General features: G+C 44.5%; 1 protein-coding gene across 1 annotated transcript in view; it reads right to left on the reverse strand.

The window, feature by feature from the left end:
- Positions 1-2924: 2924 nt before the first annotated feature.
- Positions 2925-27328, reverse strand: part of pax5 (paired box 5) — a gene marked incomplete at its 3' end in the record, with an annotated part of 64787 nt that continues 40383 nt past the window's right edge. Inside the window, exons 8-13 of the mRNA XM_079158751.1 lie at positions 23258-23436; positions 14273-14405; positions 8603-8704; positions 6131-6217; positions 5338-5424; positions 2925-3007 (exon numbers count right to left, since the gene is read on the reverse strand). Coding sequence (XP_079014877.1) covers positions 2925-3007; positions 5338-5424; positions 6131-6217; positions 8603-8704; positions 14273-14405; positions 23258-23436 — 671 coding nt within the window. The remainder of the gene's footprint in view (positions 3008-5337; positions 5425-6130; positions 6218-8602; positions 8705-14272; positions 14406-23257; positions 23437-27328) is intronic.

Below are 27328 nucleotides of genomic sequence, written 5' to 3' on the forward strand. Positions count from 1 at the left end.
TGTTTAAGTGATGCGTGGTCAGTCGGGGGGGGGGGGGGGGGGGTAGCAAGGGTTGGGGTTGACATATAAAACTAAAGGCACTGTCCTTGTTTTCAGCTGGTGTGGTTCAGGTTCAATAATGCCTCAGAAGGATCAAGAGAGAAAGACAGAAATAAGGAAGGGCTCCTGCTGCGGTGCACGCCGGCAGCACAGCGGGCGAGCCGACATAAGAATCTGCTTTAGAGACGTGTGCAGCACAACTTTGAAGGTCTACAAATGTAAAAGGATCCACTCTATCGCTATTTCAAAAAACCCAGAAACAACAAAGATTTCGAAAACTAACAGCTTCGCTCAGTGTTCATAGGTGTACGTTTATATATAGCTTTATTTTCATGTCTCCCGCTGCAGATTTAGTGCCTTCAATCTGTTCGCTAGTAAAACTACACAGTAGCAATGAAGCGCTACGGTCAGCCACGCATACCAAAAAAAAACCCAACAACAACAAAAGATATGTAAACATTTGCAGACGATGGCTAAAACAACACCACACATTTCTTAGTCTTTTTTTTATCATAAAAGAAGCTTCATCACTAAAATCTAAGATGTGAATAACTGAAATTGCTATCGACATTGTGGCTTCTCTTCTCGTTCACTGATTACTGTACAAGTATTGAATGGACAGAAGTGAGACAGGAAGCTGCGTACAGGTTCAGGGGAGATATTGCCCTCTCACGAGATCAACATCGTGGGCCCTCCAAAAAAAAAAGAAGAAGCACATTTTAGAGGGGAAACACACTGATTTCAGATCAGCGCCGAAGGGCAAATCTGTCCTACTCTGTCTGTACGTGATGGATAAGGCCTCGACCCTGGTGTCATACATTGTCACAGCGCAGAACTGATGGGGGAGACAAACAAAAATAAAACGCTTGTTTTCTTCTTTTTTTTTCACGAAAAGCAATGCTCTTATAGAAACAATTTCGGGATGAAAAAACAAGCTGAAGGACACACACTCAAAAGGGGGAGAAGAAGAAGAAGTAATGGTTCTAAAGGGAAGTAAAAAAAAAAAGCAAAATGGCGCCTTTTAAATGATGATTGAGTCTCTTTGTGCTTTTGTAGTTAGTCAGCCGATCCACTAGGGGGGGCCATCTTTGGGGAGTTTAGAGAGAGAACTAGAAAGAGAGCAAAAGACAGACAGAGAGAGAGAGAGAGAGAGAGAGAGAGAGAGAGAGAGAGAGAGAGCGAGAGAGAGGGTGCCGCAGCTTCCTGCCATCAATATTCAGGAAGTAGATAAAAATGGCGTTTTTTAAGAATTCAATGGCACCTGCGTCAACTGTTACCAGGCGACAAACTATAAACATGAAACTCAGATCATATTTATAAACAAGGACTTCTTGAACGTTTTTTAAGATTTCATATTTCACTGCATCGTCATCATCATCATCATCATCACTATTCTAGCACAACAGCGTGACACATATTATAAATCATTAACAGGCATTCACTCTCATCACAGAGTGCAGCGCAGAAAAGCTTCTTAATATATTACTCTGTGTCTCCTCCCATTATAAATAGCTCTTGATCCGGACCGCGTCTTGGCTGGGGAGGTGGGATTGCACCTTCCTGTACGACGACTCTCCCCGGTGGGTTTTTATTTTGGTCTGATGTGAATGTGTTCACTGTCCATTTGACAGTGGAGGGCTCAGATTTTAGGCTGTGCTTTTGCTGAAAGGCCTGTCCGTCAGTCAGGGGGCACTCACGGCCACTTTGAATGCGTGAAAGCGTGGACGTTAGACGTTCTGTGTTACACACTGGCATCTGGCTGCAACCACCGGAACTGAGCGTTCGACCGAAGCTCACCCCGGTACAGCGATTCATCCAATCGTAGCTCGGCGACCGTAACTAAGCACGGCCGGCCCGTCAAGCTTTGGATTTCTTCACATGTCGAGGCGGTGCGCACGGGGGGCTGTAGTTAGAGAGATACTACTTATCTTCAAGCCTTTTTTCGAATCCCAAAACAGAAGAGCAGAAGTGGTAATGACAGATTAAACTGTAGGCCGGATTTGCGAAGGCTTTTGTGCCCGTGTTTTTAGTCCGCAAAATAGAGAGTAGCAGGCGGTCTACTTCTGTCTGAAAGGATCCATTGTTTCAAAAACCCATACAGTGTTGATGGTATCATTGTATATAACAGAAAGTTTGACAGGCAGAGCGACAGTAGCTCGTGGGGGCGGGGCTTAGCGAACGGTCAATTGTGAAACTGACTCCTCCCAATTGAAAATGGCAGTATCCCGTTAATTGAGCGTTGTGATCCCAGGGGAAACGTGATGCATCTACAGAAGAGAGACTTGAATGGTAATGATATGGGTGATTTTGGTCTTTCAAAGTTATGGGAATTGGATTGTCTTTACTTCACCGTAGCATGGCATAGAAAATTGATTGATTGATGTCGGGGGCATAAAAAGACACTGTTTGAAAAAGCCATTTTGCTCGAATCGACTCAAATAATTCCCTCAAAGAATATTTTTTTCAGCCTGAAAACGCAACATTTAACCACCGAAGATCACAACACAGTTTTAGTCACCACTTACTCCACTTACATCTCGGATTTTTAGATTATTGGTAAAAGACAGGACAGGGATACCAAAGCCTTGATTTTTCATAGGAGGGTCCAAATTCACTTGTTTCTGACCATTTCTTTATCCTATATCAGTTATTGACACTGTCAAGCCTGTGTCCTCACAGTCATGTCATAGCCATACAGCTTATCTTCAGCTGTGTCAGTCAAAGAAAATTCAAACTTCACTGACGTCAAAAATTTGAAATCTTCATCCTCATTGTCGTCCGTGCGTAGGCAGGTTTGTACTGTGCAGTGCTGGTGCTATCCATCCCCTTGCCCCCCCCCCCCCCCCCCCCCCCCCCTCATCCTCGTCGTCTCTTAGTAGAAGGGGTCAGTGGCGGTCGTAGGCGGAGGCTGTTGCAGTGGCAGCAGGGCCCGCCCCCCGTGATGTAGCACTGTAGTAGTACGGTGACCCTGGGGAGAAACAGGGACGCAGATCTTTCAGTCAATTTCTCTTGAAAAAAGACTAAAACATTTTTTTACAAGTCCAGTTTATTAAAACTTGGGTCTTGTTTTTGTAGTTTTGGCCTCAACATTGCGACAACAAAGACAACAGTTAAACCAGGTTATTGGCCACTTGGGGGCAGAGTAACAAGCTGTAAACACACGTTGACATATTTTGACCTTACAAAGTTCCCCATGCCTACAAATCTGGTAGATACAGAGCATTCATGTTTAGTCATGTCTCTGGCCACCCGATGAATATAAAGGCCCAGTCGCACTAAAACCAACATCAAAGAACTAGCAGCAACGAACGTCGATGTTATGTCGCATCACGTAGGCTGTCTTGTCCAAAAAGTTGCACATGAACACACCGTAAAGACTACAGCCAACAGCCAATTAGCACGTACGTTCTGCGCCTGTCTGAGTGAAACTGACAGTACGTGTTCGTCATTCAGAAAGGGAAACCGGGAGATCATAGGGTTGCAGATATACAAGCCCTTGATATGATATGTTGCTTACCACTTTCACATCACTTTCACTCACCACTTTATTCAAAATGGCCATGGCATTGTGAAAATATTTCGAAAATGATCAGAGCCTCAGTAAACATGAGTTTATGGTCTCAATGTCTAGTTTCAAGTCTTCTTCAATACAGCATGATGTACATTTAGTAACTCATGGTCCATTTATGCCGTGTTCACACCAAACGTTAATCGCGTCATTCGCGCCGCCGGTCTCGCCGAAGACTATTTGTGTTCATTCGCGTGAATCGCGCTGGACGCGCCGGAGAGGGGGCGTGGCTTGTCGCCCTGGAAGCCGTTCAACTGTCCGCCATCAACCGTGGAAAAAATAACCTCTATTTCTGCTTAGTACGTGTTGTGGAAGTCACAGATATCACAGGAAACGTAATGCTGTCATGTCTGGGTTCATAACAAGGTCCAGAGGAGCTCTGTGGATTTTATCGAGCTGTATTCACTGTGTCTAGCATGCCACAAATAAACTGATTTGGTTGTGATTTAACGGCAATAAACCGACAAAAAGGAACTCCGAAATAACTAAGTAATGATGACGATTTGTAAAAAGTCTGAATTCATGTTTAGTTAGTTCTCTCCGCAAGGTTTACACACACACACACACACACACACACACACACACACACACACACACACACGTATACACATAGTTTGGTCCGGTCTCTATTGATATGAGGTATCGTAGAGCTCTGGGTGAACACAGACGGCTACAGTATTTATTTCCTGATTCAACAACGGCAGGAAGTCAGTGATGACAGAGGGAGCATCTCAAAGCTGATAGGTTATCGCGCCGCAGCGGCACGACATTTTTTCGCCGAAGTTGAAAAATTTGAACTCACGCATTTGGGAAAAACGCAAAAAACGCGCCAAACATTATCCTTCAACTACTTTGGGTTACTGGAATGTAAACTGTGGAATGAGCAGCTTCAATTTTCTGTTAAGATTATATTTTACTTTCAATGTGAGTAGTTAAAGGCAGCGAGGAGATGACATGAGCTGATGAAGCTAATGAAAAGAAATACCAATGAAATGAACTCGGGTCTACTTTCTGACACTTGTCTCGTCGTCTCCCACCTCTCTTTCTTTCTCTCTCTCTCACACACACACACACACACACACACACACACACACACTAAGTGACAGTCTAAGCTGACACACTGAGTACAGCTCTACTACTGCTGATCCCTTGAGTCTATTCTCTCCTCAGGGAGGAGGTCAATTCAATACTGTAACCCCAAAGACACACAGAAACCCACACTCACTCACCTTTAAACACACAGAAAATCACAAGCCTCCACACACACACAGTGTGTGTGGAGGTTCTTTGTGTGTGTGTGTGTGTATGTGTGTACACTTACACACACATACACACATACACACACCTGTCTCTGTCACTTCCATCAATCAGCCGGGCTGTGTGTTGACAGGTTATGTCTGTCCACAGTCCAGGTAATCTCAGGAGGCTCTTTGGGGAAGTGAGGCATTAAGCCGGTCTGACAAACTATTTAGTCTCAGTCAAGACTTCAGATGCCCTCTCTCCCCTTCTACCTCTTTCTGTCATTTTATCTACTCTCATCCTTCCCTCTACATCGATACCATCAATTTTAAACCTCTCAGTGACTCCTGATGTACATCTTGTCCTCATGTGATCAGACCAAAGTTTCCCTTCGCCACCCCCCCTATTCTTTCTATGCTTTCGCTGCACCTCTGCACATGCACCCGAGTTGTCGCACTCTTTCTCTGCTTTGTCTTTCTTGGTCCACCTACCTTGCATCTGTCCTGCCTGGCTGGTGAAGAGGCTGGAGGAGCAGCCGATTTCCGTCCCCAGGAGAGACCCATAATCCTGCTGGAACACTGGGGACAGACGGGTGGAAGGAAGTGGGTTGAGACCAGAGGGAAAGGGTGTAGGGGGGACACACTACAGGTCAGCGCAGCGCTGACATTTCTCACCTGTTGACTTTTATTACACTGTCACCCGCTGGCCGTTTCACCTTTAAACGTGACCCCCTAAAATGTCTAGTGGTGGATGGTGCTGTCACATCTTTTTTCAGGTTGTCTATATATATATAAATATATATATATATATTAACTGGTATTGTTCATTGTAGTCCGTCAGATTACTGCTCGTGGCATTTTGGTTCAGTCTTAATCGTTAATGTAAGGGTGACTACATGAAAAATAAAAAATAACTTCCTACACAATAACTGATGAAATCCCCACAAATCCCGATACGCAACACTGATGATATGCCAGATAAATGTCGGTTAATCTGTTCCTTCCATTCTCACTCTCTCTCTTTCCGTTTCTTCGACCCCATTCACACCCCAAATTGCCTCTTTTTTTTTTTTTAAACATCCTTACACAGAACCATTAGTGTGTCTATGCTGTATTGTACTGTACGATACAATACAGACAGAAATGTACTGTAATGGAGAAAAAAAACGGAACAGTGGAGCATGAAAGATACAGCGTATTACAAGAGAATGTTAGAGCGGTTGGGCTGGGAACTGGGCTGTGAGGTGGGATGAATAGAAAATTCATTGATATGGGATGCACCTACCTAATAAACTGGGGTTGGGAAATCTCCAGGATTCATTGTATGTGGAATACTGGGGATGGGAATACGGACTTCCGGAAAAATCTCCACCTGAAAGCAAACACAGAACAAGAAAACAGCATATTTAGAAACAGCGGAGGTTGAAGATGATGATTCTGTTTCTTTGACTTTGTCCTTGAGAAACAGGATGCCAAACCTTTTACTGTGCTTTGTTTTTTGTTTTTCAGTTATTACTGTCTTACGAATGTGTAAATGAAGTTGCAAACAGAGACCTGAAAAAGGCGACCATAGGTCAAAGTATCCTGTTTTTTTTTTACTGCGGTGGTGCAGCTAGAATATTTGTGCTGTATAATCAGGATAGAGTTACAGCAAAAACTGTTAATAAGGTGCTGAAATGCTTTGACAAGCGGCGTGTTTTGCACCTCATTAAAAGCTTCTTTTTTTTTTGCGACTGCAACGCTCATATCTAATGTGCACGTGAAAGAGACGACTGCGTTAGTTGTTTGTTTTAAAATGACAAAAGTTATCATTTTGGTTTGGAGGACTTCTTTTGCTCACAGCGTTGAGCTTCAACCTCCCCGTTTGCTTTCAACGGAACGGTTTGCAGACCGAGTGACTCAAAGAGGAGATCTCAGCGAGACTGTAGCCGTCCTCTCGTTCAGTGGATGATGGCGTAGCTTTTCTCCCTCATTTACTGCCTGCTGTCTGGGGTCTTCTGTTCCTCTCGTCTTCCCCTCCCACTCTTCCCCTCACCCTCTTCCTCTTCATTTTTCTTCCTCGTCCTCTGGCCCGCCCGACTACAACCGCCCCGTCACCCTTCACATCAAAACAACATTCTTCCCCATTTCTTCTCCTCTATTTTTTTTTCTCGACATCTCTCCGCTGACTTGCTCTCTTATTTTTTCACCCCCACACTCTTTCTTTCTTTCTCTCCTGAACCTTCACTCCTCCCGGGGGGGGACCCCTCTCCCATAGCTGACAGTCACAGACCCTGATGCCCCCCCCCCCATCCCTCCTCTCTCCCTCTCGTTCTGTCGGTTCTGCCTCACTGCTCCTCTACACCCCCTCTGAGTGTCAGCCCCCCTGCTGCAGCGAGAGAGAGAGAGAGAAGAAGAAGAGCAGCAGAGGAGAGTTGCTTGCTTAATGAAGGTATGATATTAGACAGAGCGAACAAAAAAGGAGGATAATTTGCCCGAGAAGTGCTGAGATAAAACACGGCGAAGCAGGAGAGAGCAAAGTTGGGAGATTATCTCCTCCAGTCACTCTTGTCGGCTCAAAGATTCAGGCAGCTTCGAATATTCACTGAGAACAATTTAGATGTGGAGACTGGGAGAGTATGTGTGTGTGTGTGTGTGTGTGTGTGTATTTGGATGTACAACCCAACAAGTTTTCCTTTCATCGCACCATCCTTTGTGTGTGTGTGTGTGTATGTTTAGCTGCGTCTGTCAGGTGGGGTCGGGATGCGGTCTCCATGGCATCCCTGGGTGCGAACATCCTCCCCTTGTCATCGCCGCGGTGACGGCGGCATGTCAGGTTGTTTAGGAGACGAGGGGAGGGAAAGAGAGAGAGGGGGTCGGAAGGGGGGCAGGGGGGGGAGGCTCAGGGGTCTCCCTTCGTGTAGCTCGGTGTCAAGGTCGCGCACACACACACACACACAGTCAAAAACAAACACAACCGCACACAAACAACCGCCTGCCAGCACACACACAGAGAGATACACACACAAATATGCTGTCAAACCTGAGGACGGGACGGGGTGAGCGCAGGGGGACAGGGCGACAGGGTTACCCGTCTTTGGACGTGCTGTTACTACATGTCCGCTGAGAGTGTGTGTGTGTGTGTGTGTGTGTCACAGAGACTGACGATTGGGAATACACAGAGACAAGAACTTGTAAACAACAGTGTTTTGACTTTGTTTCAGCACATTTTGTGTTTCACCCTTTTATTTCTCTGCAGTGTGCTTCACACTGACCACGACCACCACTGCAAGACTGAGAGAGAGAGAGAGAAAGAGAGAAAGAGAGAAAGAGAGAGGGAGGACAAGAATGGCGGTCCAGGATTGAAACACAAAAGCGGCGTGGAAGGCGGAGTGGAAGGGAATGAATGAATTAGTCGTGGGTCACTGGTGATTCTCATTAAAAACAAATTACTAATGTTGAGGAGGGACAGCTGTGCTACTGTGGCTGGTTTCTAATGATACACACACACACACACGCACACACACGTATAGATGCGCACACATGCCACCCCCTGGGAACGCTGTCAGCCATAGTGTAGACAGACAAGAAGGAGGAAGTGGCAAAGCTAAGTACACCCCCTGAAGACACACACACATCCAGTGGGAATTCGAACAGATACGTATGTACAGTTATCCAATCTGCTGAGATGACGGGTGGTGAGAAATGACAGAATTGCTGTAAAGGAAAGGCAAGTGTGAAACTGTTTGAGTAAGTGTGTGTGTGTGTGTGTACTCACCAGGTACCATGCCGGTGAGGGACGGGGTGGAGTAGCTGCCCTGTCCGGTGGGAGGAACGTGGGGAGGGTAGCCTGGCAGAGTGGTGCTGGCTAGGTCTCGACCTGTAATCACACACACACACACACACACACGTATGCTGTCATCAATACGTTCCTGCTATCAATATTAACATTGATATTGTCGTCGTATTATTTGTGCCTCCTAGCAGTTCTGCATGCAAAATACACCAAATACACCAAAACCCAGAGACATTTACTTTATTTCCCAAAAATGCAATAAACTAGATAATCAAAATTTAAAGGGGCTCTAACCATTGTGCTTCAAAGTCGAGATAAAATTAAGCTATTGATGATCTATTAACCCTTTTAGATCACATCCTCGGTCATATTGTGCACGTACCTATTTAACAATAAATGCAAAACAAAAACCCATTTCTTCATATTTTTACATCAAAATCTAATCATTTGTTCTTCCTGTAAATATGAACCTCGCTTATGTAAGCTCGTATCAACAGTTTCAACAAACAATATCATGACATCCATCCATCAATCAATCAACAAGTTTTAGCATCAAGGGAAGTGTGTGTGGAGTCATGGATGTAAGCCTGCCCACTTCTTAGCAGTCCAATCAAATGCGAAGGTTTGAATCAAATCCCTCTTGTAACTGTACAACTCTCAAATATTCCGTTTCACAAGGGAACGCGTCACAGTACAGGAGCTAAAGACGCTCTGACTTCTGTTTTACTCGGACTGTAACAATTGTTGATCAACAAAATTGTTGTAACTGTCGTTCTTTAGTCCAACGGCTAATTGATTAATCGACTGATTGTTGCAGCACCAAGTTTAAGTTTTAAATTAAGTGTTTTTGATTTACACTTCAGGGTGTTTTTTTTGTATTACTGTCTTACGAATGTGTAAATAAAGTTGTTTTAATTACATTTGCGCAGCATAGGAACCATAAAACCGGTTTTAGCAATAGTGTGGCATTGACTATGTTTACATGCACACTATTATTCCTAATATGACACTATTCCAGATTTGAGATGGCTCATGTAAGCACCATATAACATTGGATATTCTGAATTAGGCCTTATTCCAAATGGAGCATTTTCCGATTAAGACATGTGTGATATAACGATAATATTCAGGTTTTAGGAGCATTCTTTGGCCATGTAGACAGCTCATTGGGAGTATGCGTCTCAATAGGGTTTTTTAAGGAACTTCGCTGTTTACAACCAGCTCTGTGCGTTGTACACAAACCAACTAGCCAATAGTTGGTAAAGCTGAAGTAGAGATGCATGCCCAAAAGAAAAGCCCACATTCCTGGTCGGAAGTAGAAAAACACCTGCTTTTAAGCATTATGAAAGATTTGGATATCAACAGGTTTCTGGATATGAGCAAAGCAACGCCGACCTTTAAGGAAGTGGGTCGAAGGAATGAACGTGTTCGCATGGTCGAACAAGTCCGCCACCGTATGAACGAAATGGCACAAGCGGCTCCCGCCGTTTCACACAAAACTAACTTAAATGTAACATATGACTGATTGTGCAGCTGAATTGCCGTAGCGAGCACTCTGATGTTACAGCAGGAAAAGCACAGGTGTCATCAATAACATTCACGATAATAACATTAACATTGAAGTGTCCCAGTGAGCCACAACAATGACTAGATATCTAAATCTAATATCTAAGTGTCACCTGTAAAACTCTATACCTCACGCAGGATCATTACTGCGATGTTAAGGCAGCAGCACATTTAGGATGCCCTTTTCCTTTTGTTCTTTCTTCCTCATTTTCTGCCCGCAGACATCTATTAATTTACCCCCCCCCCCCCCCCCCCCCCCTCCTCCTCCTCCTCCTAACCTCTTCTGCCCGTCACTTGGTGGATAGGATATATAACTGCATTAGACTACATGACAGTGTGTCAGCCCAAATCATTTCTCTATGTTTGCACGCAGTAGACATTGGGAGTGCGTGGAGAGGGAGCCCTCCATTCATCATCATCTCACACACACACACAAACATGCATCGACGCCCTCCCCTCCCCACCCTGCACACACACATTTATCATCATCATAAACAGCTCAGATGCTAACACCATCAATCCCATTCACTTCCCCTCCACTTAACCACCGCTAACTAACTGAGAGGAAGAGAAGCAGGAGGAGGAGGAGGAGGAGATGGGAGAGGGAGAGAGAACATGAGAAACATGGAGAAGGGAAAGGTAGTGTGAAATGAGACAACAGGGACGACAAAGACGCAGGAGTGTATTTAGTTACTTTCCATGACATGCTGGTTTATCAGCTAATATCAGCTAATAGAAAATGTATCAAAATAAGCAAATATGCCGGCCGATAAAAATTGCCAAAGATATTTGAGATAATTTAGAAACCGTATTGCCAACAACATTTTTTTTTCAACTATAACATTTTCTGTTCAGAAAAAATCTTAGTCACAGGTCAGCCATGCTAGCAGCTCTGTGAGGCTATATTTAGGCCCAGTGGTGCTTTAAGCTAAATGCTAATGTCAGCTCGCTCACATGCTTCTAATGATGGTGCTAAAAATGCTGATGTTAAGCAGGTATAATGTTGATCATGTTCACGATCTAGCGTGTTAGCATGCTCACATTTGCTAATTAGCGCTGAACACAAAGTACAGCTGAGGCTGATGGGAATGTCATTACCTATCGCAGGTATTTGGTCATTAGAAACGTTACATGTTTTACATGATGGCAGTGCAAGATTAAAAGTTTTGAGCATTTTACTCAAAAACTGAAATGGTAACCTCATTGTGGCGCTAGAGTAAAGGTCAGAGGGTCACCAAAGTCATTAGGATTCACTCTCCGGGGATCACGAATGTCTGTACAAAATTGAGATATTTCAGTCTGGACCAGGCGGCAGCCTCTGGGTCTAAAAAGTGAAGCCAATGTGGAAGTGCCTTAAAGTTGCATTCTTTCTAATGGCCATCAGGGGACGACTTGTCTGGTTGCAAATAAAAGTCAGATTGTATAGAAGTCTATGAGAAAATGACTCTACTTCTCTCTTGATTTATTACCTCAGTAAACATTGTAAACATGAGTTTATGGTCTCAATCTCTAGTTTCAAGTCTTCTTCAATACAGCATGATGTTCATTTAGTCAAACATAGACCATAAAGCAGGGTATGCTTTAGGGTGGGGTTACCTTGTGATTTACAGGTCGCTACCACGGTGTTGTCCGGTCTGGGAGTTGTCTGTGTTTTCATCTTATGTTCATCTTATCTTATTTTAGTATGTGTAACACTTCTGGTTGCAAAAAGCCAAGATGGCAAAAGCTAAAATGACGAACTGGAGGCTTCAAAATGGCAGCCAACAAACCAACGGGTGACGTCAAGTTGACGACGTCCACTTGTTAAATACCGTCTATGGTCTGGACCAAAGCAGCGGAACGACCGACTGACATTGCCTCATTAGAGCCATGCCGATAGTGTTGCTAAAAAATACACTTCAGGGAAAAAAAGACTATCGGCTGATTCGGCTTTACTGGAAAATAGAAATAACAATCAAGGCAAACAGAGATTGGTATGATGATAAGAGGAAAGCAAAAAAAAAAAATTACAGGTTACTAATCAACCGAGGCTCCAGCATCTCATCCGCTCCCATTCCTCTCCTCTTCACTTAAAATGTGCCTCTTCACCTCCCTCCCTCCCTACTAGTGTTTCTCTCCCACAGATCCCCTCTCTACTGCAGCCTCCTCTGTCCCTCTCCGCCTCCTCTCTCCTGTCTTGGCGTAGTAAAGTTTTTCTAGCTGGTTGACGCGACAGCGAGGCATTAGTGCAGACGGGCTACTCATCCGCTCAGGGTCAGTGCACAGGGCACGGAGGAGAGGGAGGAAGAGGGGAGAGATGGACTCTCCACAGCCCAACTTAGAGGGGGCAGACAGGGCCAGATCCTCTGAGGTGTGTGTGTGTGTGTGTGTGTGTGTGTGTGTGTGCCTCTGTGCACGCAGTGTATCTGTGCATATGTATGCCAGTTGTGTTGATGTATCTGTTCTCCACAGCTCTGCCGTAGAGGTCAACGAAACAAGTACAAGTCTCCTCTCCGTGCTCACTCGCAGCTACACGAGCACACATCCTCTGCCTCCCTTTCTCTTTCACCGTCTCCCCATCCAACGCTTCCCCATCAAACGGCCATCAGAGCAACATATGTCAAACCTGGAGGGAACCAAGGGTGTACCGTGTGTCCCTTTGCACTGGAGTGGACTGCGTGGAGTTCAGGGTAAAGCGAAAAAAAAATGTCTTGATTCAGATTCAGATTTGGAAAGGCCTCAGAAAGGAAGGATTGAATGTGTAAATGTTGCTCCACAGCGCGTGTCCAGAGTATCGGCACGTCAAGGGTGCAATAGCATTGCATCGAACACGCAGACGTCTGATCCCCTAGAGGGAGCTCTATTCTGAGGAAAAAAGCCGGCATGGAAAGCATGCATACTATTAAGAAGCTGTGTGTGTGTGTGTGTGAATATGAATGTGTGTGTTTGCATGCATAGGCAGAAATGGAATTCTTTTTTTTTTATCTCTTTCCCTTTTCCTCTCTCTCTCTCTCTCTCTCTCTCTCTCTCTCTCTCTCTCTCTCTCTCTCTCTCTCTCTCTCTCTCTCTCTCTCTCTCTCTCTCTCTCTCTCTCTCGACTTGGGCAGGTAATATTCCTCGGCGGTTTCAAAGGGCACAAAAAAAAGAGCCCATTCCCAGATATCCCAAATTCCCAGCTCTATGATTCCCCTCATTATAGATGGGAACGGTCGAAGCCTTTGCCAAGTGCTCCCAGGTCTGCTCTTAATTAACCACTGCCTCTCCCGGGCGCCCCTTAAATGGAGACGGAGGGAGAGATGAGACTCTCACTTTCCCTCCGTCGTTCCGCCTTTCTTTTACTCCTTTCCTCTGGGCTTCTCGCCTCTCATGAGATCCAAAGCACTGATGTCTTTAAACAGGTTCAATCACTTAGAGTCCATGTAGCTGCTGAGGTAGACTTAAAAGGCGTTCGGCTGCAGTGTGTTTGGAATGTGAATGACTGTGCAGACCTGTGCAGTAAAGGCTGGAGTTTTTCCAGTGGATTTATGAGTAAATTGTCTCTTGCATATTGATGTGGAATTAGTTGTGATCCCACAGCCAGAGCAACAAAATGTATCACACCAGTCCCAATAGATTCAATTAGCTGCAAACTTGCATCCTATCATTATTTTGTAGCATAGCTTCCCTAAATGGAGGCTTGAGATTTAATATTCTCACCTAAAATCAGACTCTTTGTTGTTGTTGTTGTTTTGCAAAATGAAGCTTATTGTATTGTTGGATTCACTGTGAATCAAAACATTTATATAATCCTTCGTACAGCTGGATGTTGCTTTTATGGTTCTAAACTTTCTGTGTTTTACTGATATGCACTGGGCATAAAACAGACTTATACAAAAATATTTTTTTATTATAAAATAAAAGGCTTAAAATTCACACTAGAACTGTGCAATATGATTTGGTTACAAAGTAATGTATGCAGACTCAGGTGTGTTGCCAAAATCTAAAACAATATAAAGAAAAACGTTGAAAATACGTCTTTCGTTTCTTATATATAATTACATTTAGTTTTTAATCAGGTAACAAAAAGTCTAATTCAGAGTGCAAATATTGGTCGGGCGTCTTTCTTACCTGGGACGAGTGAATAGGACTGTGGACCCGACACGCTGGCACCTAACTCCGCCCCTGCACCGGGATTGGCCAAGCTGTTCTTCATCTCATCCAGTCCGCCGGCTAGCGAGGCCATGGCCGAGTAATCGGACGTCTGGGCCGAGACAGGAAGTGGAGAGAGAAAAGAATAGAGCAGAACAAATCATGAGGTTTTCTGTTCCATACAACGTGAATATACTGCAGCGCTGTTGCTCACGGATGTGATCAATCCGGTTGTGATATCCTCCTACATTTTCCAACATGCAGCCCCTCCGTCATAGTAAAGAAGCTTTACACACACACACAGACACACACACACACACAGAGAGAGAGAAACATACAGAAACACACCTCCAGTTGAGAGTTTATTGATCTGTTTACAAAGACAGGGATTTACTGTACAACTAAGTCCAACAGTCTATAACCACAGGATCAGCTCCCTCTTTCTCTTCATCTCTCTCACCCTCGCACACACACACACACACACACACACACACTCACACTGTGGCATCGCATGGACCATGGCTAACACAAAGCCTCTTGTCTCCCCAGATACCAACAACAATAAGAACTGTGATCATCTCAGCACACGTACGCACAGTCTCCCAGTGCACTCAACACACACGCACACACACGTGCACACACACATACACACTCTACAGAAGGTAAAAACCTATAGAGAAGAGGAGACAGAAGCGACAGAGCAATATCTTGCTTGTTGTCTAGCTGTGTATTTTTATTCTCCGTGCAAACTCTCTTGAGAAGCTTTAAAAAGTAAAAGCTTGAAGTTACAGTTCAAATCAAAATGAGTCAAAATGCATGTTTGAAAAAACAAACATAATAGTATAATTTGGTTCATCATACGGAGAATGAAACTGTCAAATCTTTGCAAGTAGAAGATAATAAAGACGTTCTTTATTCAACTTGTTAAAGGATTTTTAAAGGATAATTTATTTCGTGGTAACTGATTTCACGTGTGCCATACTTAAACCACAAATTTAGGAAAAAATAAAAAAACACATTACAAAACGCTAAAAATATAAGTCATGCAAAATAAATGACTAAATATAACATCTATTGTCTGCAGTACAATGAAGATCATGACCTTTGGATGAAGCGGGATCATGCATCTATAACAACCTGGTTAGCCTTCTCTATCACTAACCCAAAATGCAGACAGATAGATGGATAATTGAAACTGTCCGCTCACCTGTGTCTGACCCGAACACCGAGCCATGACCCATCCATCCTCATCTCTCCACCTCATCTGTGTATGTGTGTGTGTGTGTGTGGTGATTTAGAGTGATGCTGTCGACACTGATGACCAACTATATATAGATTAACCACCGATTCTCAAGGCTGCTACTCTCATGATGGGAAAATTACCTGCCTGTGTGTGCGTGTGTGTGTTTATTGCAACGTGATCCCACAGAAATACATGAAATGACAGCAACCTCTTAACAACCCATAATGTGGCGGAAACAATTTAATGTTTAGGCAACAAAACTATAAGGTTAAGGAAAGGATAATCATGGTTTGGACTTTATGTGACCTCCCACGTAGCCCACCTAATTTAGAAGAACATTGAATTTGGTTTCACATGGGACACAAACACCGGCCTCCTGGGTCATATGGTAAAGAAGTCTATGGGAAAATGACCCTACTACTAGTTTATGGTCTCAATCTCTATAGTTTCAAGTCTTCTTCAATACAGCATGATGTTCATTTAAAAAGTTATGGTCCATTTAGAGTCAAAGAGACCATAAAGCAGGGTATGCTTTAGGGCGGGGCTACCTTGTGATTGACAGGTCGTTACCACTGCGTTGTTCAGTCTGGGAGTTGTCTGTGTGTTCATCTTAGAACTTCAACCCTTTCACAGTTTGTTTTCAGTTCATGAAAGTTAATTGTCAGGGCCTACCCCAGGCTGTTCTCAGCAGGGGGGGGGACTGTTGACCCGGACGGAGGACATCGTCGGGCGGTGGAAAGAGCACTTTGAGGAACTCCTAAACCCGACCAACATGTCCTCTGCAGAGGAGGCAGCGCCTGAAGACATGGGGGGCTCACCCATATGCCTGGCAGAGGTCGCTAAGGTAGTCAAAAAGCTCCTTGGTGGCAAGGCGCTGGGGGTGGATGAGATCCGCCCTGAGATGCTGAAGGCGCTGGACACTGTTGGGCTGTCTTGGCTGACACGCCTCTTCAGTGTCGCATAGGGGTCGGGATCAGTGCCCATGGACTGGCAGCCTCTTGCATAAATAGCAAAAATGCCAAACTCGTGGCTTCAAAACAGCAGTCCACAAACCAATGAATGAAGTCAAGGTGTCTGCGTCCACTTCTTATGTACAGTCTATGATCACAGCCAAAGAGCTGCACAAAAGTGGGGCGCTCACACTAGTGGTGTAAACAGTAAATCCTTTTGCTTATTTGAATTGTTGAATTTAGCTCAAAGATCTAGTCGGTGTCGATGTAGTTTGTCTTTTCTCTAAGTTAAGTGATCACAAAATTCTTGTGACTTACTTCCACAGTGGCAACGACTTAATTTGGGCACAAACCGACAGAAAACATGTTCTACTTTCCCTCATGAACTGGATCCACTCCTCTTTTTTCTGTGTGTGTGTGTGTGTGTGTGTGTGTGTGTGTGTGTGTGTGTGTGTGCGAGGGTACACTAATGACATCAATCAGAATTTCCTTTAGGTGACGAGGTGAGAGTTTTGCACTGACCCTTTTAATACCTCTGCATCTGTGTGTGTGTGTGTGTGTGCAGGCGTAAGTGTAGGCGTGTGTTTGTGCTCACTGACCTCTTAAACACCCCTGTGCTCGTCAACACACAACACAACCACTGGACTGTGACCTGCCAAATAAGAGCTTACCCAGTACACTACACAACACACACACCCCTCTCTCTCTTTCTCTCTCTCTCTCTCTCTCTCTCTCTCTCTCTCTCTCTCTCTTTACAGTTCCGACACATTTTTAAGCCGTCTTTTCTCTCTTAACGCCCCTCTCTCCCCCACTTCACACATCACACCTGTAGTTTTTTTCTTCGTTCACCCAATCATACATGCTATCCCTGCACCCCTCCTCCTCCCCCATCTTGGCCGCCCTCTGTCTTATTATAATGGTGTCTAATGTGTCCATGTAGCCATGTAGATGGGGGCCAGGCAGCAGCAGCGGCACAGGAGAACGGGGTCTGCCGTGGTAATTGGCCATGATGAAGTTTGGCCAGTGGGGTGACAGGCCCACTAAGGAAGATGGATCATTCTCATTCGGCCCCGTAAATGTTGTCAATTCCACCGCTCATACAGCGCCATCAGCCCTCATCAGAGGGGGAGGGACGCAGCTGCGGAGGGGCTGGGGTTTGAGGGGGTGGGGAGTGGTGGAGGGGGGAGTTGTACGTACAGGGCAGGATGGAGGGTTACATGGAAAGGTGGCAGGGGGAGCTGGACCCGGGGCAGGAAGTCACAGGCAGAGAGAAGGGTGAAGGAATGGATGCAAGCAGTATTCATTTCGTTAATGAAAACTGTGACTAAATATGTTCGTCAAAAACCTTTTGTTTCATGACTAAGACGAGACGATGATGAGACGATGACATTAAATGCTAACTGCCACGACATCAACATGCAATCTTTTTGACAGAAAAAAGACGAAACTAAAATCTTTTTCTTTCAAAAAGTAAATGACTTTTTTCTCAATGCAGTGGTTCAGTTTCCTTTACGGCATGCGACTACGCCAGCACAGAATGAGCATAGTCTGGAAGACTCGGAGTAAGTAACTTGCTTAGGGTGAAGTTAACAATAGCCCAAAGGTACATAATAAGTAAATACAAAAGCTGTATGGAAACGGCAAAATTTGGTAAAATGTTCGCAGTTGCGCAAAACTGTTTTTACTCTCCCTTGAGATTGTCTTCGCCTTTGGCCAAAAAGAGTTGGTGCACTAAATGAATTTTGGAAACACCTTTGTGTTAAAACGTAGAGACTTAAATCCCATTAACGTACATGACGTTGTGATGTTTCGGCTGTCTTCTCGGATTACCCATACCGTGCGAATGCTCATCATTTTTTCCGGACAGCATGAAAGATTGCCAACACTAGCTGACATGAAAGAACAATTAAAACTCGCCTAATTGAAACTGATTCCTGAAGACCTCATTCCATTTTTCTCTCGTAGATGGTTAGATGGCCATGGCAACTTGTTTTGTTTCCCTGTTTGCTAACCTCTACTCTGTTTAATTGCGGATTACAGCCATTTGTAAAGCGTGGCCTTTACCGCCAACCTCTGATTCACATTTCTTTTTTGCAACATTTCAAAAGTTTGCTGTGAATTCTTTTGCCAGTTGAATCGAAACACAACAAACAACAACAGGGCATGGGAAAAAGGAACAAGGTGATATTTTGGCTGGACTAGATCTACTAAAATGTTTAATATAATCTGATGACTAAAGTTTCAAAAGTTTTTATTGACTAAAAATATACTAAAATAGCTTTGGCCTAAATACCCAAATGTTTAGTCAAAAAGATTAGCTGACAAGCTTATCACTGCATGTAAGACTTGGGGAAAGATGGGAGCTGTTTAATAAATTCATGGAGGATAGAAAGAAATGTGTAAAGAAAAACAGAAAACAGGTTTCTTTTGGGAAACAGACCAACATTAGCTCTGCCTTGACACAGTGTGCAGAGAGCTCATCCGTTTAAAGGTTTGAACTGGCTTCTCTGCAACGTAATGCGACATCATCCTGCAAAGTTGTAAGCAAGCGCACAAATCCTGTATTACTACTTTGTAACTCCAGCAGCGTATTTGTACTCTTTATCGCATGAACACTCCCAATAGTGTTATAAAGCGCTGTGCAGTGTTTTGGCGTTTGATAAGCCATCACACACCTTGTGTTTTTATTAATTAACGCATTGGCTTGTTCTTGCTGTCCGCTTCCTTATATTCTCCATCAGCAACAAAAAGGTGCTGAGCTAACAAGTTACATCCCAACAATGGAAAATGACTACATATCTCAACATTACAGTGTGCGGCTGTAGTTTTCTCTCTCTCATCCCCGTCACTCACACATAGGAGGAGGTTGGTCCACTGACTCAGATCTGGGAAGGTAATGGTTTGGTCCAAATTTCACATCAATAACAGATGAGCCCTAATCGACCCTCTTACACACACACACACTCAGAGAGACTGGTCCCGTTTGCTTGCATCATTTGCATAATAGTATTTCCCTTTCTCTCCATTCCCCAAATAGCTCCCGATTTCTCCATTTCTCTCTCTCTCTCTCTCTCTCTCTCTCTCTCTCTCTCCCTCCACATTGTCTTGTGTACTCCTGATGGAAAAGGGCTTGGCTATAAACAAATACAATTCCCTCAGAGGCCCACAAACTGAGACAAGGATTGTGGGGAAAGAATTCATCTGCGCTCAAACTGAGCATGGCAGCAGTGGGGAGGGTATTCATTTCCAGACGAGCCAGATGGACCTCAACTCTGGGGAGAGGCTGTAGAAGTTCATACGTTTTGAATGACTAATCGGGCTAACATTTCTAGTTCATGTATAATTTATTGTTTTAAATTCTGAACTTTAATAATATTGTATTGGTGGTTAAGGCCTATTGAATTTTGCCATATACTAGTGAATACATTTCAGTGACACAAAGGATAAGGAGAAGGCTGGTGATATTCAATATTTTTCTTCTCATAATAAAACTGAAACCATTAATTGATTCTACTAACAAGTGTTGTCTGTGAGGCCAAAGTCTGACTGTGTGTTCAAATAGCGACACGAAAATGTGAAGTACTCGCCTGCCAATATTACGCATCCAAACTATTCATACCGGCAGCGATGTGAATTTGCAAACACTTTTTTCAATAAAAGGCTAAAAGGACCAACTACCAGGATCATACTGACCCAGAGCAGCGTCTGAGGTACACTGGTGCGTAGCCTAAGCTACTGTAAGCTCCTTTATGGAGTTTCCTTTTAGCAAAATGATCTGTTGTGAATTTGCTTCTGGTAAACAGTTACGCAGCGATCATTTCTACGGCTTTTATTGTGAAAGTTAAGAACGGAAAGGTTTGATGTGGTCTGCTGCTTTCTTCAAGGTTGAAAGGAGGAATAAAGTTTACTGTCTTGGTTCGGACCACAGAGCTTCTGTGTTGTTGTACATTATAGACAGTGTACATTTTAAATTTGTCCATTCAGCACAATGTGAGTGGTTGATCAGAAGAATCGGCCTTGCTCCAAAAAAAACGGTGTCGCTTTTTCCCAGCTTATTGTTCACATTCTCAGTGGAAGCACCTATGACAAAAACATCAGCTGATGCGCAAATCAAATGATGACATGATGCAATGACCATGTAATATATTTTGAGTCAATCCTACATGCATTGTCTTGCTATCGGTAATACTCACTAGAGTACAAAATGTGTATTCATCCACTACTGAAAATAGTCCCCAACAAATACACATTCTCCTCCTGTATAAATAATGTTTGTCAAAAACTGCAGTGCTCTGTTGTTTTAGGAATTGACCAAACTTAAAAAATGAAAATAAAACTATACATCTGTGACCTGCTTTGAAAGATTTACACTTACGAATAGATCGGGCGTAGGGCACTTAAACCGTACTAGCGTGCATTATGAGTCTGTCGGTCTTTTTTGACCAGTTTAACCATCTCCATCCTTCAGAAGAGATCACCTTTGACATCTCTGCTTCTTTTTAAACTTTTTGGATGGAAAGACCAACAAGGACTTTCTCTTTTTCTTGCTCCATCCCAGTGCAGGCAGACTGGTTGGTGCTGGGGTGGGCATTTGGACCCAGGGCAGCATTGGCTCCGTCAGCCATTGCTGATTTATCACCTGGGTAATAGGAAGTGATTGAAGGGAAATTCAAATGAACTCTCCCTGACAGGCACACATGCAGACACACGTACGAGCGCGAGCACACACACACAAATTAATAGTGGGGCTTAATAGACTACTAGGGAGAGAGGGGGAACAAGAGCCGGAGAGGGAGATGAGATAAAAGGTTTGGCTAGTTAGGGAGGAAAGCTAAAGAAAAGGTCTGGGACTAACAGCAGCGAAGAATGGTGACGGATAAAACAAGATTTGCTTGTGAGGAACGTGAGCAATTTTACTTTTTTTATCTCCTCAAGTGGGATGACGAGTAGGGAAGAAGAAATAATAAATGAGGCTCGTGTTTCAGTGCAAGAAGATAACGAGGAGGTTGAAATGACCGCTGAAATTACAGTATATTAGTATACCACTATAATATACTGTTGGCACCTGTAATAGAGCCACTTGCACTTCTGTTTCTCTCTTACTTGCTTGCGCTCTGTCCTTTTCTTTTTCACACACACACACACACACACACACACACACACACACACACACACTCACAACCTCACGTCAAAGACATCATAGACAGCGGGGCCTGAGTATAGACCAGGCATCTTTCATGAATGTCAGTCACAACACAACATGACCTTCGTTGACCATAACCCCGCCAGCACCGCCTCACACACACACACAGACACACACACCTCACACAGATCACAGCGGCTGAGCTGTAGCTGTCAGGGTGTCAGTGTTAAGGGTATGACTGTCAATCATTCCCTCTGGGAAATACAAGCTGGGAAAAAAGGGGGGGTGGGGGGGTTAAGGGGTGGTCGACTAGACAGGATGAGAGAAGGAAGCGGAGGTAGAGGGACAGATAGCGATGGCAATTCATGTGTGTGTGTGTGCGCCTCTTTGTAATCACAATGCAGCATCCCTAAAGCCAGTTTGACCCCCAGGGGCGACCCGCAGTTTAAAGCTCCTGTGCCCGACCCCAGTGGCTTGACCGGGGCTCATAGGGGACACTGACCTATGAATCATGGGTATTATAGTCTTGAGTTGCAGTCTATAGAGCTACTAGAGCCAATCCCTGTCGACCTCTCGCCCTGTGCCACTCCACGCCCCGTGTCAGTTGGAGGGAAGTGAATGGGCTAAAAAGCCAAACTGCCCCAGAGGTCTAAGGCTGTAGCCTGCATGTGGCTCCATATACTACCACTCCTCTTGTGTGTGTTTGTCCTCTTGCCCTTGACGTTGGCTGAATAAATAAACCTGAAGCAGGGACATCTTTAAAGAATACTCCCTTAATGTTGACCGCAGGGCTGCAGATTAGAGGTAAGAGAGAAAAAGGCAGAGAGAATACAAATGCTAGCTTGTTGTCATTTTGTTATTCCGCGTGCTACTTACACCTGCCTATTCCGCTGAGGTTTACATGAACTAAACTGCTGAGAAAGGGCGGGAGGTCAATTTAGATGCAACATTAAGACAAAAATCTTCCCCCTCCCCTCCCGTGCAAACACACACACACACACACACACACACACACACACACGCACGCAGCACATTCCCAGAGCTCCTTCGTCCCTCGTCCCCAAGCAGCAGGAAGTGAGGTCACAGCAAGAGACGGGTCAATATGCTCATTAACCCCTGCAGTGTATCTGGATTATAGGAACATCAATAGGCCTGACTGGGTCTCTGCTGCAGCCATCACAGTGCTGATCAGACCACAGGGAGCTCACGCCGGTCTGTCAGACTGACGGCGAAACACAACTTGATGCTGACATTTTCAGAGCGCTCCGTGAAAAAAAACAGAAAAGAACCAGAAAAAAAATCTATTAGAATGAATCCAATGACTCTGCATTATGTCGGAGGTGTAATTAGTATTTAATTATGCAATCTGACTGATTTCTTCAGGTTTGACATGACATGGCAAGGCAAGGCATAGCAGGCAGGACAGGCTGTTAGCTAAAAGCAGAGACAAGCATTTAGGATCACCAAGATTTGTTGTGTACCTGTTGGTGTATGTAAGTCAGTCTTAAAGCCTGCGTGTGTTGATGTGAGGCTCCTGCATTAGTCATGCTTTTCCCGGTCCTGATGACCCCTCAACCTGCTCCCAAACTCAGCCTCAGCCCAGAGCCTGCATGGTGCCACGCCCTTACCTTGCCAAAGTTAGGGCTCACATAGAGGTCAGAGCCGGACTGGATTGGACAGGGTCTCTCAAACAGGCGGTCCAATACCTCGATCTGCTGCGGAGAGAACAGCTCCCCTCTCATCTGCTTCCTGAGGAAGTCCCGCCCACCGTGGCCGTGCCCGTTGGCCAGCGGTGACTCCTGCAAACCTGCAACCGAGAGAGAGGAGTGAGGTTAGAGGAGTTGTATGGCGGGAGATAGAGAAGAGGTTTAAAGAGGGTTTCGGGAGTCTGGCGTGCATAACGGAGGGAGAAAAGCAGGCACAGACGATGCAAACAGTGATGGGTTGATAAAACAAATCGCCGAGGCAGATGTGGAGGCTGAAGTTTGAGCAAAGCATAGACTCAAATGAACCCCAGTGAGCTGATTTAGGACTTTGTAGATTGTGGAGACTCAGAGAAAATGCTATACAAATGCAATCCATTACCAAGCATACGCCGTCTCTCATTCTTGATCTCTCAAAAGTACACCCTCGCCTCTCATATATACACACCTTCTCCGTCCCTCGTGTCGTATCGCCCATACACACACACACACACACACACACACACACACACACACAGACACAAATATATATTGCTACGGTATCAGTATTAGACTGTGAGCTCTCGTATCCTGCAGTTATTGCGAGGCTGAGGGACTGAACGAGACAATTATAAGAACTCTGAAGAGTCGCGGCCCACAAATGATTAGAAAAGAGAGAACCAGAGAAAAAAGATAAAGAGAAAAAGGGGATGAGGGTGAAAATCCCCCGCTATAGAGCCAATTCATCACTCCAAACCGCTCCTGAGAGCCTATTTTAGTCCTGGGGGTCACTGTGTGTTTGGTGTGTGTGTGTGTGTGTAAGAGAGAGTGTGTGTCCGGTGGCAGAGGGAGTGATATGACAGACAGGTGGAGAGGGGGAAGGGGCTTCAAATATATAATGTTTTTTTCCCATTTGGACAGAGAATACAGATCCATTTGTGCCAGACTGTGATCCCAAAGAAAAAACAAAGAGTGATGTAGAAAGACAGAAAGAAAAAGATAAACAAACTCAAACTAAGGCTTTAGGGCATATTGCCACATTGGACATTAAAGATAGGGCTGGGTATCGGTACTCAATAACTTTAAGGTATCCACCTGAATAACCCAGTACCAAGCATTATCAAAACTTCTCTAACTGTAATGGTACTGCTATTATGACTGGTATCATCATTTGCTTAACAAGTTGGGTCTTACTATCTTTCCTTATTCATGAAGGAGTACTTTACCAATTTAGCATTGGACGGGATGGACAGTTTAAAAACATTTTTAAAAGATCAAAATCACAGCAGAACCAGAGATATTGTCTGGTGAGCTCACTTCTTTCCAACCCCCTGATTATTTTAAATTGATAAACTTTTAGTCAGCAACCACAACCTACGCTGACTCAAGTGACATCACTTGAGTCAGTTCAATACATTTAATTTAATTAAATAAATTAGTTAGTTAATTAGTTAGTTGAATTCTTACCACAGTTAATTTGCCTGAACCACATTCTTTCCATAGCTTTTTGCAACATTTTCTAATATTTAACATTTTTGTTCAGCAATGAGGTTGAGCGGTCTGAAGGTTGGACAGGATGTAAACAAGCTAACAACAACCGTTAAAACAGATTCTCTAAATCGTTCATTTGGAGGTAAAACTTAAAGAGCACACCTGACGTGTCAGTGATAATCGCTCCATTGCACAGGAGATGCATGTGTGCGCTCAACTATGACAAGTACATTGGGTCAAGGTTGAGAAAGAAAGGGGCCATCAGGCAGTTTCTGTGCTAAATGAATCATTTGCTTTAGTTTTCTGTAGTTGGCAAACCAACCTGTATTATCATCTGACTGCTCATATGTCTTTACCCATCGTACCCACATCTTACAAACTACTTGTCCTGTGCAATATTAATATTATCAAGAGGATTAATGTCCAAAACTATGATAATAAGACCCAAGTTGTAATAATGGAGAATCATCCTTTAAATGGTAGATTAGAATCTACAATTCCTCAGCTGTAAAATACGACTGATTACTGGTTGCAAACTGTATTTTCCCAGTTTTAGTGGTAACCTCTGAGAGTTGATGTCATTGGCACAAAGGGTGTTTTTCAGTTCACTCCAAAGACGTCTAGCAAACCTCAAATCATGAAACCGTATCTAGCTGCTAACAAAAACAAACCTCACACTCACACAGTGCTCCATAACTCACAAAACCTCACCGTACCTTTTCAGTACACAAAACCTCTTTCACCCACTCGCTCACAAACACACTGCTTGATCATAATCTCTCTTTCTCGACCATATAGTCTCTCTCACACACGCAGATGCTGGGAGCAGTGTGAGTGTATGGTCCAGGTCTCTTGGTGACAGACCAATCAGGGGGGAGATAAAGCCAGTATGATGCTTTAGCCTGGTAACCCACGGCGACCCATTTAATCCCACCGGCCAGTCCCCATGATGGAATTCAATTGATCAATCATGTAGCTCTGATGGCACCATTTCAGCCGGCTTATTGCTTTCTGCTTTCTCGCTGTCGCACACAAATACAAGCACACACACACACACACACACACACACCTGAATACACACTGTAAGACTGACCCGAGTCTGTCTCCACGGAGCACCGGCAAAGGACATACAGGGAACGAAGGACACGACAGAAGCCACGGTAATCTAGCAGTAAGAACAAAGCTTTTACTTATGATAATCAATATTGTCCATTCGTCTAATGAATGTGTGTGTGCCTCTATGTGTGTGTGTGTATGTGTGTGTGTGTGTGTGTGTGTGTGTGTGTGTGTGTGTGTGTGTGTGTGTGTGTGTGTGTGTGTGTGTGTGTGGGTGGGTCGGGTAGCTTGATATCCGGCTGGTCTCATTGTGTCCATGGATGGGTAAAGAAACTCATTGCCGTGACGGGTTAAATCCTATTCACTGTCGGATACACGCACACACACACACACACACACACACACACACACACACACACACACACACACACACACACACACACACACACACACACACACACACACACTCACACTCACAGCTGCCTCTATCTCTGTGAGTCAGTCTCAGAAGGGAAGCGCTTCTCTTCCCTCTTTTTCAGAGCAGAACAAAACAAACAATGAGCCCTTATTGTTCTCTCTTCTCTGCCTTTTTCCTCTCTCTTCCGCCTTCTCTGTCTCCCTCTTTTGCTCTCTCTCTCTCTCTCTCTCCCTCTCCCTCTCCCTCTCGATTCACTCTCTCTCCCTCTGCCTGCCTTTGCCATTTTCTTCCGACAACCCAGGAACAGTTGAATTATTAAATCCAAATACCTCAGAGAGTTAGATGGGTTGTCACCTGTTTGAGTGTGCGTGTGAGTGTGTGTGTGTCTGTCTGCAGGGGGTAGGACACCACCAGTGTGCATCTTTTTGCACTTGACATAGATTATCATACTGATAGGACAAGGGTCGTAAGTCTGACCTCACAGCCCCAGCCTGTGCATGCCTGTGCGTGCTTGTGTGTGTGTGTGTGTGTGTGTGTGTGTGTGTGTGTGTGTGTGTGTGTGTGTGTGTCTGTGCCCCATCTAAACTCCAGAGATCAAAGTTTGGGTGGGGGCTGGGGGGGGGGGGGGGGGAGGAACTCAGGGTGAAGGGCGGAGCTCCCCTCCCGCCTCTCCTCCGTCCTCCATCCTTTGCTTAACCCCCAGCGTCTTTTATCTGGTAAGCTGCTGCATGTCACAGTGGATGCACAAGGGGGTAAGAGGTCATCTTGGCATTCTGGGTAAAAATATTTCTTCCTCGTGCAAAAGGGAGCTTTTTGTTGTGGGCATACATGAGTATACTTTTCACTCAAGGAAAGAAACATGCCCTCTCTTAACAGGCCCACCTGTACTGAACCTCGTATCCATGTTGGATACACACGCATGCGCGCACACACACACACACAGAAACACACACACACACACACACGCACACAGCCTAAGAGAATAGGTTAAGATACAATAGTCCCCTTTTGGCCCCACAAGTCAAGTTCTTCCATTCACTCCCATTCATCTA

Source organism: Pholis gunnellus (assembly GCF_910591455.1).
Source record: "Pholis gunnellus genome assembly, chromosome: 5".
Taxonomy (NCBI): Eukaryota; Metazoa; Chordata; class Actinopteri; order Perciformes; family Pholidae; genus Pholis; species Pholis gunnellus.